The following is a 20,033-nucleotide window of genomic DNA, read 5'->3' on the forward strand; positions in this document are numbered from 1 at the left end:
TCCTCTGAAATTGCAACCAGTTTTTCTACTCACACTCACTTAGTTCAATATCACTTTCTTTCTGGAAGTTCCTATACAGTTGTGGAAACTACTCCCTCTTTTTTTTTTTTAATTTTAAGATTACTGTTAAAATCAACACATAGAAATAAAAAACAGTTTCCAATGTTTTCCAATTCAAGGTGCCTTTAAGACAAAAAAAAAAATCTCATACTCTGAGTATTAATGCCAGGTTTACACACTGAGAAAAGTTTCTTGCATTCTTTTAGACTTACACAGTTAATTCCTTGCTCTTAGCATCTTCAGCCACGAACCCTGAGATTTATAAATGACTTAGCTGTATGAATTTTTACAGCCAAACATCACTGTGAAAGGATTAAAACAAGACATAAATTCTTCAACTATGGCAGATTTTTTTTGTCCTCATTTCATCCCAAAATGTAAGTTAACAGTTGCCAAATTTCTGTGGTCCTTCAATCTGCACCTGATCTCTCAGAAGATTTGGTCCAGCAGCTGAAGTGGACTGCCTCGCCTGCCCAAACCATTACTGTGGCTTTCATGTAGGAATGTAGGGTGCAGGCACATAACAGTGTTCCTGAAAACCCTGAGATCACCTGTGGACAAACCAACTTTATAGGTGCTCATTATCATTTCCACGGGAACAGCTTCTTGCTCTGATTTCTTAGGAATCTTCACTTCCTGTAATGGCAGAACTATACTACTGGGTAAAAAATGTCTTATTAGAGAATGGCTTTGGCATTACTTTTGTTCTGGATAATCTAAAATTAAAACTTGGGATTTTCCAATTAAAAAACTGGCTGATAGAAATTTATATACAAGAGAAGTCTAAATTTAGAGTCTAAAATATAATTTAGTACTAACTTACATTATAACAGCTTTCTACATAGCACTCTACTGAATAAAAAATGTTCACTAACCTTAATGAAAACAATCAACTTAATAGGACTGCATTCTTCTCAGTGTTTGTCTATTTGGAATTTAATTAAACGGCTTTTTCCCCCATCTGATTTGTTTAGTTAATATCCTCACTATGCTCTCTAAAATAATTACATCCTCATGTAAGAGTCTCCTGTTATTTTATTTTTCATTACATTCATTTTTTGGGGGGGCTAAGAAGCCTGCTGATCTTTTCTCCTCATTACTTCTCATACTTGAAAGCACCTTTTATTTTATCAATAGAATACTGTTATAATTTTTAAGTTCTAGGGAAGAAACATGAAAACTAAGAAAGGATCTTCTCACTGTGACCTAGAAGATGCTGAGCTGCGTTTTACAAAGGAATGGCACATAACAGGGTGCACCGGCAACAGGGCTACAGCACACGGCTCCTGTCAGAATTCACTTGGGTGCACGGACAAACTGGGTATTCACGCTTTAATCACTTCAAATATAACTGTATATGCCAAATACAACCCACTTTCAAATGACTGCCTTTATACAACAACTAACTTAATGGCATGACTTTCATGGAGAGAGGTTGACAAGGTAGTTCAACAAATGTTAGTTTTAATCATTATAAATATTTTCAGTGCAAGTCATAAAGAGCAATTTGTTTCCAAGCTTCCTATCCAGCATCACTGACTTCCTATCCAGCATGAGGAAAGGGATCATCCAAAATTGCCCAAGTTAGCTCTAAATCCATCCTAGTATTGTTAATTACTGCCCAGAAACGTGCTTTGTTATTGATAACCTGATTCATTACAAAGCAAAAAATACCTGGAAAGAAGAAAAATAGGAAAACCGTAGGCCTTTCCCACTAAGTGACATGTTATCCCTATCATCCTATCCCTTTTCCTTGACTTGAAGACAGTCTACTTGACTGCAAACTTTTCAGATCTGATTTACACTGGCTTTTAGGAACATTTACTTAAACAATGATAGAAGTGTCTGTATTCCTTCTATCTGTGAAAACCACACATTTTCCCAGTACAAGTGGGCTTTTTGGGGGAAGAGTTCTTAACATTTGTCTCCATAAGAACTAGAGCAACTCTGGCACATGGTATCACATTATAGAACACATCCTCATCGTCATCTCTCCCAAAGAAGCTATACCAGGGGCCCTTCCTGCAAAGATCAGATTGTGCCTCAACTTTCAGGACCATCAGATCTGAAATGCCAGCTAATGGCATTTTGACAGAGACAAGAAAAAGCAATTCTTTGTGAGAAAGGGGAATAGAGAAAAACAATACAATTTTGAAAGACTGCTGGAAAAATACTCATTTTGGAATGTACATTGTAAAAATCTTTAGATGTTTTGACAATTCACCATCCCTCCAATATGTAAACTTTACCTTTTAGTCAAAGCACAGTTTGTTGAGTCAACTCTCACAATACCAGTGTTAGCAGTGGTTTAAGGGAGAACCTACTTTATTCAAGTAGGGAGAAAAAGAGAGAGAGAGAGAAAGAAGTCTAATGTCCACTGATCTGAACCTGGACTTTTTCGTTACAGATGTCTGGCCACAGTGTTCTGCTATGAATGTGCAAACTGTGCAAGCTGCTTTAAAAAAGCTGTGCTTTTTCTTTAAAAACCTTTTGTCTTCTGCATAAAGATTGCCTAAGACTTATACGAGACTCCACACATCTATCCTGAACAAGATTCACTTATTTCACATCTGCAGCTTTTCCTCTCCAAAAGCCAAACTGGCAGCCTCAGGCAAGCATCCAAAATCCAGTTGTTGTTCTTCTTATAGGCTATTTTCAGGGAGGGAGAGGTGTGACCAGTCCAGTGGTGCTCCCCACAAGGCTCTCGGGCTGCCACAGCACCCCAATGCATCGCCTTATTTCTCTCAACAAGATGCAATGTAGCAAATATACAAGACTAAATTTGGAATTGAAATTTAGCAGGGTATTTAAGAAGACACAAAGAAAATTGTCAGAGGCCCACTTTCCTTGATTTTTCATTACAGAAACAAGCTTAATAGGAATTAGGCTCTTAACTGCCCACCAGTTAACAAGCTGGAGGAAGATGCACAAAGGAAAAAAAGGTTTCTTCTACTATTGCTCTATTTTTGTTCAGCTGTGCTAAGAAGAGTTTTCATATATACGAGCAGAACTGGTTCAAAATAGAGACAGGCTGCTGGTTCGGTGAGCCAGATGCTGCCATTTCTGCATTCTCACCTCTCACAGCAGAGACGGAGACCTTCACAGTACCCACCTGCAGCCACTCGTCCTGCGCAGCCCTGGGAACGCACGGGCCTTTGCTCCACAGTCCAGCAACCAGGAGATTTACAGCAACCACATTAACTCCTGTCTTCTTGAAATTCATTACAAAGGAGTAACATTTTAAAGAAGTTTGGGTTTTTTTTTTTTTCACATGCATTATCCTGTTAATGGCAAAAACTTCACAAATGTGAGTGGCTGAAGCAAAAAGGAAACCAGCTCTGAAGCAGAAAGCTCTCTAATGGGGTTAGACTAGATAAAATTGTACCTTACTATTGTATAATTATCTGGGTTTGGAAGACTCTCAGCCAATTTAGTTTAGAAAAGACATCAAAGGAGGGGAGATATTTACTATACTTCAAAAACCCTCAGTAACTGAAAGAGTAACAGGACCAAAAGTACATATGATGAAGTGGCTCAACACTTCTGTGACTTTATTGACTGTATTTTAAGCCAAAGGGGAGTATTATATAATATTATCTGACCAACTATGTAACACAGGCCACTCTGCTTCAAACAAAACACCTCTGCCTGGATCCCAACAGCATGCGAATGGCTAATAAGGGTCTTCCAGAAAGGTATCTGGTCTGCATATGAAAACCAGAGCGAGAAGAGGTTGGACTGTATTTGGATTTGATTTTCCTGGTTAACAGTGTAAATATCACCACAGCATACAATGTATTTGTGCTCACGGTCATAGGGGCAAAATAAACAATACAAACAAATGTATAATTATCCCTTCACCCCTCACTCTCCTCAGTGGCCCAGCTATCAGGCGGCAGAAGGGATTTCACATCATCGGAGCAAAGGAAGGCTCAGGCCCAAGGGAGGGTGCCGCAGTCGGCTGCTCCCCGTAAGCTTCAACGCCAGTACAGCGGTACAGTATACAAGTTTCTGCCAGTTTCAAAACCCACTTCAACCCAATGCACTCCAACATATTTACTAGAGGCACTACATAAGCTGGTAAAAAAACCAAAAATAATAGGAAAAGAGTAACAGAAGAGATCAGAAATATACTTAGAAAGAAAAGGTGAAACTCCAAAGCATTTCACTGGGTATTCAATCCCAAGAGGAGAACAGCAAAAACATTTAAGGCAAAGAGTTGCACACAAATAGCTTCATTTACATTCCCAAAACCAGGAATACAATCTAAAACTAAGGCTAGGCTAAGCTAGAGACTCCCATTTAAAATAAGACTGTAGTCTAAGGAGCACAAATTCATACAGTTGTTTGGGGTTGTCTTTTTTTTGGGACCCCAGGGTCCCATTGTGCCAAGCGCTAGACAGAGTCAGATTTCACCTCCACTCAAATACATTGTCAATGAAAGAAAACATTAAAAACACTTCACTATAGTGATGGCTATCAATAGAAAGCTGCTTCTTGAAAGGTAAAATATGACCACTCTGATGTCTGCAGTCATTCCAAAAATGAAGGGAAATGCTGCTAGTAAGGTAAGTGGTTATTTTATTTCAGAAAATAAAAGGGTTCTCCTTTCCAAAAGGGGAAGCAGAAACTAAAGACTTTTTTTAACCTGCACAGAGGTGCTCCAGAAGTCAGCACAAATGCCTGCCAGAAACTGGTCTGACCTCAACAATTTGGACCTCGTCCACACAGCTGTACCTACTAAGAGTATGTTGCTTGTACTGATGGTTAAATTGAACAAGATCAATAGTACCTGAGAAGGTGATAAAGGGAGCATGATCCACTGAATGGTGAGCTGATTAGCCTTTGTTGCAAAAGGGAAGAACATATCCCACTTGTTTTCGTTTTCCCTCAGAAGCCTAAAATGCCTCCTACAGAGGGCACTCAAAAGAGCTGGTCATCGAACAAAGCACAACAGGTATTCTAAGGGCCAGCATAACAGGTCAGCAGCTCTGCTCATCTTTGCAGAGATCACAGATTACTGCCTCTGTTCTTCAGGATCAAACAAGGATTAAAATCGTATTAGTGAGAACTGTCGTCATGCTCCGGACAGAAACATCAATTCCTGATGTAAAGCTACTGCTATGAAATCATACAGGTGTGGAACGTCTGAATGGATAACTACAAACATACTCACACTTACAAGCCAAAATCACTTAGGACTTAATCAAGGCAAGAAGTAATAGGGAAAAAAACCCAGGGACTGTTCTTTGTAACAGTGTTTATATCTTTGGAGAAAACAAATGGACTGGAATAAGAGCACAAAATCAAACGTTTGATGTTTGCAATCAACAAGTGAGATGCTATTTCATGTAAATAAGAGTTAATGTTAACATTGTTATTCTTGTCATGTAACTCTTACTAAGAAAGTATTCAGCTGTTGTATAGAATTTATCCTTTTCAAGCCCTCCTCTCCTTCCACCACTCTTTTCCTGACAAGATGTTGAAGCTTGTAGCTTTAGCTAAGGGGAGCCTCCTGCAGCCATAGGATCCCACCACTGATATACGTGGTGCTTCACATACGCACCAACTTTGCTTTCTTTCACACATCTGTGAGACATGGCAGTCATTTCTTGTGGAACATACATAGACATTTAAACATAGAATTAACTAAAGGAATATAGAAAATTCAGTGAGAAGTAAGGACTTCAAAATTGATGCATCTCAATTACTACAGACATTTTCACCATTTAGCAGTGTAGTAACAAAGATATACAAATAGGGAAAATACTTTTAAATATGGTGCAGTACCATATTTTGATGCAAAATATGGCTCCTCATAATCACGTACTCACTGAAGAAAGTATTTTTAGGTTACACTTGTAACAAAAATGACTTATGTATCATTTTGGTAAGCAATGTTAGAAAGCAGCTAGAATAATCCACTGATGCATAATTAAAAGCAACTCTCCATCACCTATGGAAATGAAACATAAATGAAATATGCATTAAACCTGTAAAAAGAATTCTTCTTTCAGTGGCTTACTGAGTTATCCTTCATAAGAATTGCTTTTTATTATTACACAGACTATGTAGCAATAAAGTGGTCCCTTAGAAAGCAATCATTATTATGTAGTCCCGTCCTGCAAGAAAATTCAAACTTCAAAGTTAAACTTCATTCCATTAGTAAGGGGGGGAGAAAAAAAAAAAAAAAAAAAAAAAATCAGTCTTGGAGTTTTTCCCAAAAATATTCCATAAGATTCATATCAGGATGATTGGATCATTTTATTTAGACATTTATTTCAAACAAGCATTCTATTAGCTGTCTGTATAAAAATTCTGTATAACTGAACTACCAAGAAATGTCTCTTTCAGATAGTGTAACGCAGTATTCACTTTGAGGAGCTCTGGAACAATAGGAATTCAGGAGTTTAGGCTCTACAGGGCAAATATTTGCTCTCACATGTTTAAAACCAATTTCTGCCATGTCTTGTACATATTGGAATATACAGACGTTTCATCATGTCTTGTAAACTTCTACAAGTTCTTGAGTGCTGCTTTATTTAACTTCCTTTCTTGGAAGGGAGACAAGCCGTTTTGGCTGAGCTAAAAAACACAATCACTATCCAACAGTGTAAGATAGGTATGATTAGTGACAGAACTGGACAAACGGTACCAAAAGTTTCTAAACTTTTCAAGAGGAAAAACAGGACATGTTTTGGTGTGGATTTGACTGATAGACAGGTTTCTAGAATTGCTCAAAATGTTTTCACTAAGCTGTTTTCCACTACCATACAACAGGTCTTTCTCAAAATGTCTTTTTCTCATTTTTCCCCATAAGAAAGGATTAAAACTAATGCACATTTTTAATCAAGTTTTATCACTCTTTCAATTATAAAATTTCATAAAACAGCTCCCAGAAATACATATTTTCATATTTCCAAATTAATACTTTTTTTTAAATGTCAGTTCAGGAAAACGCACTGCAGGTGTTGGTTTCACTCCATTTTAGGATGAAAATAAGTATCAAAACATCATAATTTCAAACAAGCCAATAACAATTTACTGAATAGACCTAGGAATTCCCCTATGTCTCTAGGACAGTATCCTATACATTGTAGACTGATTTACTCTGTTTAGAAAACTCACATTTTATAATGCAGCATATATTACCCAAATAAATCCCACTACCATATCTATATTACAGATCTTTCCCCCTTTCAAAGCTTTAACCATTAAATACACAAATAATACATGCAAAGGGATATTTCAAGCCTAGTCCAAGCAGCAAGCCAGTACCATCATTCAAAATCTTAATGTTACCTCTACTAAATCAGCTTTTCAAGTTCTGAAAGTAAATAAGTAGATACGTTTGCAGCTATTAACTAAAAAATAAAAACCTCAATATACTTCCTCCATTTCTTCTATTATAGTAGGAGAAAGAAGCATTGAACCTGTTACAGAAGAAGTATCAGAAGAAAATGATTTCTCAAGAAACTCACACGCACATCTTCATATGTTTATAATAAGTTTAAAAGAAACAACTGGTGAGCAAAAGCAGTTGGCAATGGAACAGAGTCTTGACATAAGCGTGAACAAAACAATAGAAATACAAAGCTCAAAAGGGATACCATATTCTCCAGTTAAAAATTAGAACGGAAAAATGAACTGTGTGAAAGATGAAAGAAGAGCTGACCACAGAATCACGCAGCAGCTGGGGCTGGAAGGCATCTCTGGAGATCACCCAGTCCTGACCACTGCTCAGAGCAGGCTCAGCTAGAACAGGTTGCCCAGGGCCACCTACATTCAAGCTCTGAGTATCTCCAACAATGGAGATTCTACCACATCTCTGGGCAACCTCCTTCTAGTGTCTGACTACCCTCACAGAGTTTAAAAAAAACTTAATTAATTAAATTTAATTAAAATTTAAAAATTCTGTTTCGGTTTGTGCCCATTGCCTCTCATCTTGTCATTAACCAGCCCTGAGAAGAGTCTGGCTCCGTCTCCTTTGCACCTCTCCATCAGGTATTTAGAGACACAGAGAAAATTCCCTGAACCTTCTCTTCTCCAGGCTGAACAGTCCCAGCCCGCTCAGCCTCTCCTTGTTCAACAGGTACTCTAAACCTTTAATCATTCTGGTGGCCCTTCACTGGACTCACTCCAGTACACCCATGTCTTTAGAACTGGACACAGCCCTCCAGATGCTCCCTTACCAGGCGGGGTAAAGAGGAAGGATCATCTCCCTCAACCAGCTCACAATGCTCTGCCTAACACAGCCCAGGAGGCTGTTGGTCTCCTTAGCTAAAGGGCACATCACTGGCTCATGGTCAACATGATGTCCACCAGGACCCCCTGAGCCTCTTCTGCAAAGCTGCTTTCCAGCCATTCAGGTCCACAGCCTGTACTGGTGCATGAGATTAGGTGCAAGACAAGGACCAGTATCTCCCCAGCCTCTAACATCTCATCACAGAACAGTTCTAGCAGAATATCTGTGCAAACAACCAGGTCATTCACAGTTCCCTATACATGGTTATACAGGCATGCATGCGTGTGCAGTCATATAAAGTTCGTACATATGCATACACAGACTAGCTGTAAGTAACTGTATATATAAAAACATACACAAAAAATATTCAAGAGTTGTAAATAATTCAATTTAACAGCTACAGAAAAAGCTCAGCCTGTTTCTCAGGTCAGGCCAATATAGTTAGCTTTATTTTCAAATATAACAGTAAGACCATAACTATTTTAGATGAAAGTTACAGGACTCATTTTGCCTTAGATCACATAGTTATACCACTCCATGATTTTCTTTTTTTTCCCTAGCCAGTCATATTTGAAAGATTAGAAAATTAACAAAATGATTAGATGGAACTGGTGGTGTAAAAAAAGTAACTACTATATTCTGACAAAGAGTGGAGCTCAGTAAGCAAATTCTATTATCTATTTTATGCAAGTAAATGGAAAATGATTGCTCTGCAAACAATAGTTGTGGTAAATCTAGGGACTAAATTTAACTGTAGAGGAATTCTGATCCTACTGCAAGAAGAAAACAGTGCAGTATTACAAATATAAAATTGTTTTATTTGTCTCTACAGTAGTATCTACTTTTCCTTACCATTTCTTCCAAGTAAAGGAGAAATCAAAGATGGTAAATAGAATCATAGAATAGTTTGGGTTGGAAGGGACCTTCAAATGTCATCCAGTCCAACCCTCCTACAAGAAGCAGGGACATCTTTGATTAGATCAGGTTGCTCAGAGCCTCATCCAACCTGGCCTGGAATGTTTCCAGAGATGGGGCCTCCACCACCTCTCTGGGGAACCTGTTCCAGTGCTCCACCACCCTCATTGTAAAAAATATTTTATTTATCTTGAGAAGTTTACATGCATAAGATGTTGGGAAGAAGTATTTTTTCTTTCACTATTTATTCACTGATAGAAAGAAGAGTAAAACCTTTAAAGGAGACAAATGAGAAAGAAAACCCATTAATACGATGAAGCTCAGTAATGGCTTATAAAGTAGCCATTAAAACTAGATTAAAAATCAAATTTCTGCATTCCCATGTTGGTACTGATGCTTAATATATTCATGATCTAAAGCAGCACAGGGCAACAAAGCAATGAAGAAACACAAAAGAAGATATTAAGCAGGTTAGTAAAGACTGAGAAACTTCTAAGAGACCAGCCCCTGCGCCGTGAATGGAAGACCCGATAGCTGTCAGCTTACAGTGCTGGCAAATGCAAACTAGAAGAAAAAAAAATCACATGAATTATTGGGATCTAAACAAAAGCATAGGTAAGCCAAAAGAAGTTCTTTTTCATTTGCAAAAACCCATTCACCTCCTACCAAAAGTCACCAACACAAATGACATTTGAATGTCTAGTGCTATAAAATTGTGCTTCGAAAATAAAACTAAATTAGTTTGTTTCCATTAAGGCTATTACTACAGCTCAGTTCATTGCTTTGAATATGAAGATTCAGCAGCTATTCTCTCTAGTTTTTCATCTTGGGATCTTTAATATGTTCTCAATCTAATTTTAATTTGTTAGAGAAAAAGAGGAATGAACTTTTTTCTGAAGGCTAAGTTAAACTTGTCTCTTGTGCAGTATCATGAAGTACAAAAGAAGCAGGAGAAACAGCTGCTATATTTAATAAAAGCTTTCTTAAAATAAGGCAGATAAGTTTTTTCCATTGGTTTACTGTTTCTCAAGTGCATATTTTTTCAACAAAAAATATTTAACTGTAGAATACATGCATTAGCAGAATTTTCATATTTTAACAACCAAAAAAAAAATCTGCAGTACATCGTCTGAGTAAGCAAATAGCTAAGTGTGCAAGTCAGGAACAGTCCCCACAGTTCACAGAACGCTGGTGTCCTTTGTAATGACAGCAAGTGCAGCAACACTGTGTTTAGCTAGGAGGAGGTTGGGTGGCTTAATTTTTAACTAGAGTACTACCACAAATCAAGATCATCAAGAAAACTATGAAGCTGATTAGACACAGGTTTCAAAAATATATCAGGATGCTTAACTCTTCCTGGAAGTATCTGAAGCGTGGGGTGGATGTATGCTGTAATGCACCCCAAAATCCCACCTGAAAAGGATCCAGTCTGGGCTCTGGCTAGAGCACATCAGGACTCCCTTTTAGCTCAGATGCTCAGTGTACCTTTCTACAGAAACCAAACCGTGGAGAGGGCGATTGGCATGCCTGGAGATCACACCTTAATGTGAGTCGGGGTGTCCATCAGTTTAGAGATAATCATTTTGCCTCTGTGTCGCAGCTGTAAGAGGGGGGTAACAGTCTTCATACGATCTCACAAGATATGGGAGTACTTGCATAACTTCCAAGACAAGAATATCAAATCTCACATAGGATGGACCAGATGCTTTGATACTCAAATGCTGCATATTTCTCTAATTGCCTATATCTAATTGTGCTTAATGCTAGAGACATTTTTCAGATATGGTTCAGTCCTCTGAATGTAGTGATAGCAAATGAGAGCCCGGAATAAAACTGTGCTCTGTTTATGCCTAGACCTGATACAGCTACAGCCACAGCCACTCCACATCTGGGAGAGACAACTCACAGCCAGCCTACCAGAGCAGAATGGTCCAGCCTGGCTACAGGCCCCAGGCTCCTCGCTGTGAGGTTTTCTGTGGCTCCCAAGCCTGACTTGTCTCTTGCCACAGACAGTCACTTTCTCAGTCTCTCTCCAGGGAAGAGCTCTTCCCTGTGTCCGTCTTCCTTTCTGCAACTTCCCCTTTGCTCCCACCAGGTATATTTTGTCCATGTCCCTCTAGCTAACTAAACTTCTGGGCCTCACCTCTCTCCTTCCCAAATACGATAGGGTGAACCACCAGTTGAGCTAACTGGGCTTGCCTAACAGGATGCTCCGTCCAGCAGAGAAAGATCCGAAAGCTGTAGCGATAGATCTGAAAGAACTGGTAACTGATGGAATGCTATCATCGCCGGTCAACTGCAAGAGAAACCAAATACCTCGCTGCTATTTTCATTTTTGTCAGATAGCATCATTCAACCAATCATCTCCTGCTTTTCACTTTTTAATTTTTGGGGAAGGAAAACATTAGCAAATAGAATTGACTCAGATAAATTTAAATGCTCAAATTAACACTGCTAACTAGGATGAAAGGAATTGTTGCAAAGGTTTTCTTCTCTTGAAGAAAGTATTGATGACCAAGATTAGCTCCTGCAAAACAGAGTCAATTAAAATTTCTTCTAAAAAGGCAAAGATGCTGTAGCTAAGCAACGCGGCTCTTCCTTAAACTGAAAGTTGGTTTTCACAGCACCTTGTTTATCACTGAAGTCTCTGACAAACCTCCTTATTTTATATAATCGTCTCTGGGGGAGTGCCAGATTAGATCTGATATACTGTCATAAAGGGACTTTTCCCATGAATGCAGATGATGCAAAGTTATTTTTAAAATAGCATCCAAAATGTTCTTTTTGTCTACTGCCTGCTCTCCAAATACACCGAGTCATATGAGCAGCCATCAGTCTGAGAGGACAGATACGCCTTTCTGCTTTTGGATCCAAGAAGTGCTGGCTTCTTTATCTGTGTACTGAACAGAGCCGCTCCTCTTCCTCAGATTGCCCCTTTAGCCCAGAATTTGATGTAGTGTTTAGTATTTGTGTTCTACTAAAAATCTTGTTTTCTTCTAAGAGGAAATATATCCTGACATACATTCTCTACTCTGGTTTGGGTATTTCTCTTACCCTACCTTGCATGCAATCTGTAGCTCCAAGGATGATGCTTATTTCCCAATTAGAAGTTAACTATATTCCGTAAACCCTGTTCACTCAGACTGAATCACCAAATACCTTTCTTTTCAAATTTTTCTCATTCTGACTGCATTTTTTTCTAACGGACAGGACAGAAAATACATGAAAGCAATAAGCAAAACTGATGATACTGGATATGACCCACTGGATTATGACTTTGGATGCTAATCACTTGTCATGCTTCCCCTCTCATAGAGTATATGCATTGATAGCCTTTTCACAGTTTGACAAGGGCGCTGGAAAGCATCTGTTTGAAAAAACTGGAAAGCACTGTTTTTTTCCCCCCCTTCTCTCCCGACTCGTCTCCATTACAATTTTCTTTTTAATCAGCCCCCGCCTCCCCCTTTTTCAGTTGGTTGTCTGTTATTTTATTATACTGTATGTAGTATAAGACAGTACCAACTGTTTTGCTAAACAATAGAAAAAATATTTTGGCTGTACTGCTCATTTATTTTCCTTTCTCAATTGGTTTTGTCTTTGTGCAGAATAAATACACACACAGTAGGCCTATGCATCTTTCTACAAACACAGATATACACACACTATATACAGACAGACTGCAGCTTTTTTGTTTACTCTGCCTCTCTCATTCCCTCTAGATATTTTTGCACACTGTCATTTGTGGAATACTGTTGAAACCCAAAGGGATGTCAGCTGAGCCTGCCTCACATCCCAAGCTGTTGGCAGTCTCATTAAGGATGGGGGAACAGCGCGGAGTCCGCTGCCATTTTTCACAGACTGACGCTGCTGGTTGTAAGCGTTCGGCTGAGCTCAACGGGCTATGTCGGCTGATTTCTTCAGATGCTTCTCAGCCTTGATTTTATTGTTGGTGTCTCAACAAGGACTCTAAAGTTGTTACTAAAAGTGCCAGCAGCTGCTGCCAGCATGTATGGGGAAGGAACCTATATTAAAAGAAAAATCTTCAAATGTTTCAAACAGGGTAAAAATGCATGTTTTAACCCCCATAACCACCCTTGCCTATACAATAAAATTACTTCAAATTCTTTAGCAGGTAACTATATTTTTTTTTCTATGTTTGTTAATTTCAGAATTATCTGCATCATTTTTTTCTCTACACAATTCATTTTAATTATTTCTAACCCTGCAGATACTACCCATCGTATCTGTTGCAGCCCCACAGAATCCAAATGTCCTGCTCATGTATTTTTTCAGGGAAATTGTTCTCTAATTCAGCATCAAGGTAGTGGGCAGGAAGGAGAATAAGGAGAATATAGCTCTGTGCTTGACCATGAGTTGCTCTTCTTCCCTCAGGTCAAGAAGAGAACACCTGGCCATCAACCTCTTTGGTTGATGCAATTAAAAGAAAAAAAAAAAAATCACAACTGGAATAGACTTTAGCTACTACTGCAGTTTGGCTCTCCTGTGTAAAGTCTCACCTAACTTCCTGCCTAATTAGACTGGGCAGTTTTAAGACATCCTGAGGCTGAAGGAGGGCATTCTTGTTCTCCCAGTTCATATTGGTTGCTACGAAATCAGGGTTATATGGGTCCTGTGCACAAAAGAGAACAAATCAAGAAAAAATATGACTATAAACAAGGAATTTAGGTAGTCAATTTAAAATTGGGGAATCTAAAGTTCCCAGCGCTTGCTTTTGTTTTGTATTCAATTTGAGGGCACAATATATAAAGCAAGATATTAAAGAGTCACCAGTCCACCTCCTGAGGAACACCTAAATCTAAGGACAGATGGCAGTTAAAGGAGGAATAGTATGTCTAAGCATTTTGTGTATTTGAGTTATAATATTGTTTAATTCCCCAATGAGACACTGTTTCTTTCAAGCGAGGACTAGCGCTACAACTATTCCATCACATAATCAAGTTACTCTTGATGACTTTCTAAAGCCAAATCCCAATGTCATGGTTAGCATCATCTAGTGATTCTGTGCCAGCGCCCATGAAGGCAATACAGTACTTTCAACAGCAATTTCTATTTTCTGGTAGAAGCTGGATCCCATCCACTCCTTCCATTTTTCTCTCTAGCACATACAGACTGCTGGTCTACCATATGTTTACATTCACTGTAATGTATCTCAATCTCTCTCTTTTTAATTGATTTTTATTTAGAAGATAAACACTTCAGGACAGCACAGAAAGTAGGAAAATTCGTCTGCAATGTGTCTAGTAGATTTTAGCCACTATAAAATTAACTGAAATATAAGACAAAGTAAAGAAGCATTTTAGCAGCCCATAAGTTGTGGGGCTTTTTTCCTCCTCTTATCCATTCCCTAAATCACTCCCTTCCCCTCCTCTGTCACTTGCTACATTTTCACTGTTAGGGAAGAGGGGAGTTGTATCTCTCAAATATTGAGCTTTATGCCTTAGATTTAGTAGCACTGGTAGCCTGGCCACAAAGTATGGTCTATGGTAGTACACAGGCTTTCAGAGCCAATTCAGAAATTCGCTATGGCAAAGGCTTACCACACAGTCTGCAGAAAGGCTGTGCTGCACTTAACACTCAAGTCACCAAATAAAACTAGAGAGGAAGCAGGATCTAACTTCAGCAGAACTGGAAATCCATAGATCTCCGTTCTCTTCTTCACTCTGCTGGAGACAGACTTTGTAATCTGCGGCAGAGCATTCCACTGTCAGCCAGGTATTTCTGTATCTGCCTCTAAGAAGATAAAGAGAGGATGGGGAATATCATTTCATTAGCATTTATAAGGCAAACTGTGTAGAAAGCATTGTTGCACAACTATGCAATTCACCCTTACTCCACAGGGTAGATTCCAGTGAAACAAAGTGTGAAAAGCAGCATATGGGACCTGCTTGTAAAGAAAGAACAGAAGTCCCCATCAGACCGAACTCTCCTAAAGTGGTGACCATAGGATAAGAGGGGAGAAAACTCCTCTCTATAGATTGTTCCCAGGAATTTCCTATCCCCAGGGCCACTGTTATTAAGCAAGGAGCCTCATCCTCTTCAGGCACAATAAGGAAAGGAGGCACTCCCTGCCTGCAAGTTTCATTTTGGGGGAAGTTTGTATTACCCATATACCCTTCTCTCAGCTATGAGCGCCGTGTTGATGTAACACTACTAAGTGCCATGCAGAAGGAAGAACAGTCAGCAGATTTTTGCTTCACATACAAGTTGAAAAGCCATTCACGAAGTGCCATTCATCTCCTGACCCACGTTATTAACACCTTAAGGTGTGAACACGAGCCATGCTCACATACACAGCATCACTCATTAACGAGCTCCTGCCCTAGAACATGTATTTTAATTCCTTTTTGCATCACAAGAACTCACTTAGGGACTACAGCATTGCAGGAGGCTTACTACCACAAAAACATGCAACTGTCCAGTACGAAAAATAAAACATCCTTCGTAACATCAGCAAACACAGTGCTTCCTATTGTCAAAACAGCTCAAAGTAGCACTGGTTTTATACTGATGTATCAAGTTGGACTCAATAGTAGCAGAAGTGCTGTATAAAAAAATGTTTATTGTAAACTGTGTAGAGCAGTCTTTGTTAGCTGCAAAGAACAAGGAAAACACTATGTAAAATAAACAAGGACAGAAAAAAAAGAAGTAAAAACAACAGTGTGAGTGAGCCTGGTAAATAGAAGCTCTGCAAAGAAACTTACTTGAGCATAGTCAACTTTACAACAACACACCCCAGAATCCTAACATAAAGAACGGATCTGTAATGTACATTTTAAGTAAAAGAAATGTTATTCTCTCCTTAGTCTTTTTTTCCCCCTCCTCTTTTCTTCTTGGTTGCAGAAAAAGATGCAACTTATAATTCCACACCTCCACTCACAGTTTTGCTCATAAGACATTAGGAAAAGGAGAAGCACTTGTGAAAATATATAATATTTTATATAAAATATGTAATGTATAATATATAATCACATTCAGGATAACTAGCATATAATCAAAAACAAAGTTTACCAGATCTCATGGGAAATGATATTTTCTTCAAGGAAGAAACATGAGATATTAAAAAAAGTGTTCCCTTGAAGTCAGAAGTCAAAAAGTACTTGATAAAAAAAAAAAAGAATATTTCTCCAGTGTTTGCAGAAACACTTCATTTGAAATCAGTCTTTATCAAAGACTACTTGATTTTTCATTTCAAGTTCAAGAAAAAAAGTTTCTAGTGAAAAATACAAAAAATGACGTTCACAAAAATTCAGAGGTTTTTCTTGTTCATAAATGTTAGTAGATCAATCAAAATCAACTCTTTCCCCAAATTTAGACTTGGCTTTGATAAATTGGCATTTTATAACAAATTAGGCAAAAATCTCCTAACTTCTGGTATACAACCGTCACCTTCCCCTACCTACATTTTAACTGTCCTTTCTGAAAGCACAGAAGTGCCTATTCTCACAGAAAATAAATGGGTGCCTTTGAAAACAGCACCATATGCCATAATAAAAAGAAAAATCATTGAATGTATTCTGTTTCAAAGTTTCATTGAACACATGCGACTGGCCAGGCTGAATGATTTACAATATGCTGACAGACGGAGCCAGACACAGACCTTCAGAAGACAGGGGAAGCAGGAAGGAGCTGAACAGAAACATTTAGTCAGCTCTGTCAAAACGTTGGCATTTCTATTAAGAAAGAATTACAGTATCCAATTCTGCCTGTTATTGTGTATCATTCTAATAAGAGTCCCTGTTTTTGTGAATAATTATTATTAGCATTTGAGCTGCTTTTTGCAAGGCTGTCCAGTCAAAAGCGACACTGACATTCAAAGTCTATTTTGATTTTGAGTGTAAAATAAATGTTTGCGTTGCAAGCAGAACTTCATAAATCACTTCACTGGTAATATTCTTTTTCCATATTGCTGTTATTTCTGCACAATAACTTCACTTCTAGTTTATTTAATGCCAATATTCCTGAAATGCTTGCATTCCTGAAACTCACACATACTGTAATGCCTTGCGTAGAAATATTTTTTCAGCCTGCAAATCACATTTAAAGTCTATAAAATAGATAGCGCTTACACTACAGAGAATTATTAATAGCAAAGACTTGTTGTTGAAGTGTAGTTCAGTCCCTTTGGGACAGACATACCTCAGAATTGTTTAGATGACACCTGTGCGTCCCCGAGAACCACCCCTCACTCGAACACTGGTCAATGTCCACCTTCTGCAGATTGATGTCGACTTTGACAACACCTCTGAAAATAGAGAAAAATAGCCTTGAACATAGCAACTACAGAAATAGGTTAAACTTCTTTACAATGCTGTAGTCTGCAAAGTAGAACAACATTTTTTATTCTAAATATGGAATTTAATGAAATGTCTGAAAACAGAAAAGTTTTATGTTCCCAAAACCACGACTGCAGAGACACACTCTTATGTTAGACCTTACCAAGATGTATTACGACAAGGGCTCGGTAAATCTGATGCACCAACTAAGCGTAAGGCAGCAGGTAAGAGTAAGTTATACACTCAAACAATTTAATGCCCTTCACATTTTACAATGCAGCAAAAAAAATTAAAATAAATGCAACAAACGACCTGCACTACTTTTTCTGAGGCCAGCGACCTCCTCAGCTGGCCCTGAATCCAGTACCAGGCTCTGTACCTCACCCCCATGCCCCGTGACAACAACATCCTCCCCTTTGCTCCAAGGAATGCTATTTGTCAAAAGAATTGGCAAAAACCTTTTTCTGCACTTTCCCCAGAGACACCTTGACCTGAGAGCAACTTCAGGCCTCCCTCTCCTGCACAGCTCAGCACCCTCCTCCAGCAGGCACCCAAACCCCCGCTCCCCATCTCTGCCAGCCAGCGCTGGTATAAGACCTGATACAACATCAGAAGGGCACCCTGAGCCAGGAGTAGGCCACTCACATCTGTAGAGCCAAAATAAACGTTTCCTACACACACAGTTCCTCAAAGAGTGTCTGAACTGTATTAGTTCTACACCAAGAACACTAGAGTTTTAATCATCAGCCCTCTCCTCCTGAAATTTTTTTGAATGAAAAGCTAACAACCCAATTTCAAAGCCAATCTCTATTTCATAAACAACTTGAAAATCACCAGAAGAAGAAAAGCTGTAAGACTGTAGTGCATACGTTTAAAAAAGGCCTTCAAAAATTCCCTTATTCTCTCTGAAATAATCCCCAGAATTACTTTGGACAGAGAACATTTATACTATCATCTTGTGAGAGCACGTACCTGTGACTGCTTCGCCAGTGCCTGGACTTAGCAAAAGTGTCAGTATTTAACTTCTAGTAGCTAGATCATTACACAGACTCACTTGTAACGGATGAATGCTCTGTACCGATTTCTTAAATCTAGGGTACCATTCCTTTTAAGTCAATCATTTCAGTCACTTTAGACAAATGTTTTGATTTCCATAGTCTGAACTTTCACGACTACAAACACCATCATCCCTTCTTTCAGGCTGTGGATGACCAAGGGCATGGTCCAACCTCTATCTCAAAAGCATCCCACTCACCTCAAAGCGTGTTGTCTCTTTTAATTAAAGCCCAATATATTTAAGAACACTAATAAAAGAGCTACAGAGCCATATAGTTGAAAGGTCACTTACGAATAAAATCAGAACAGGCATAAAAGAGAGAGCTTGACTAAAACCAGGACAATACTGCTCCCTCATACCTGGCCCCAGTACAACCAAGTGCAAGTGTCCACAACAGCTGTATTTGGACATTAATCTTCAGACATGCTATATAGACATTGGAGAAACACAAGCACATAATTGAAGTGGTCTGAAAAAGAACACATTAGGAAATTACATAGGCTAGCCAGTAGGAAGTTAGACAGTACCAGCGCACTTCATCCCCTTGCCTCCTGCCTAGAATCTAAATAATCTGATGCTGACACACTTAGAAATGACATCAAATATTTAAGTGCTAGCAAGTTCAATTTGAAACAGCACACACCACGCTTCTATAATATTGAGAAATATTTTCAGTTTACAGCTTTGTGCCTTTCCACTCTTGTTTTGAACAACAGCTTCTCCAGGGACTGTTAAAACTACACTTCCACCCCAATGAACTGATTTTTCCATGTTTCAGGTGACCAATGACCTCAAGCGAAAACCTGCCATACTGTACAGACTAATTCTTCATAAGATGTTGATGTCAGTGGATTACAAGTTTATCTTAACCTGATAACAAGATATCTGTCTCACATGCTCACAGGAGTAGAGGTAACTAATTCCTCATCTGGTCAAACAAAAACCCCACCAGGTAGGTTTCTAGTATTTTCTGGACCTTTCCGACTGTAAATACTGGGACCTGTTCTGCAAGTGAATAATCTCACCACGGCTGCATACAGCAGGACCAGGGCCAACACTGCGCCTTGCTCTCCTAGTTCATGTCATACACCAGGCACTTGGCAATGGTCTCTCAAGCATTAGCATCACTCTGACTGCTCTAAAGAAATCAGTTTATACAGTAGGAAAAATAGTGATGATTCATCCTTATTAGAACTGCAACAGATTCACCTGGGAGACCCTCAGGCACCTTGGGGAAGTAGGTCTTTATTTCCTTTACATGGAAAGCTTTTCCCTTGTGTACATTTTGTTCTTAATGGGTAGGAGAAACTCTCCTTTCCCTCTACAAATATTTCCACAAAGAGAGAGCTACACATTGCAAACTAAGGGTAAACTAATCACTGCTAGGAGAGAAGAAGCACCTTAACAGTTTGCTGTGCAAGGCCTCACAAGCAGGCCTGTAAGAGCACACTGTCAGTACAAA

At 38.8% G+C, this 20,033-nt stretch overlaps 1 protein-coding gene across 1 annotated transcript in view; it reads right to left on the reverse strand.

Annotated features, from left to right (window-relative positions):
- GPR158 (G protein-coupled receptor 158) overlaps positions 1 to 20,033 on the reverse strand; it is a 199,330-nt gene that overhangs the window by 167,854 nt on the left and 11,443 nt on the right. Inside the window, exon 2 of the mRNA XM_086742581.1 lies at positions 17,378 to 17,483. Within this exon, the coding sequence (XP_086598707.1) occupies positions 17,378 to 17,483 (106 nt within the window). The remainder of the gene's footprint in view (positions 1 to 17,377; positions 17,484 to 20,033) is intronic.

This window comes from Chlamydotis macqueenii, chromosome 2, assembly GCF_036417535.1.
Source record: "Chlamydotis macqueenii isolate bChlMac1 chromosome 2, bChlMac1.mat, whole genome shotgun sequence".
In the NCBI taxonomy this organism is placed as follows: domain Eukaryota; kingdom Metazoa; phylum Chordata; class Aves; order Otidiformes; family Otididae; genus Chlamydotis; species Chlamydotis macqueenii.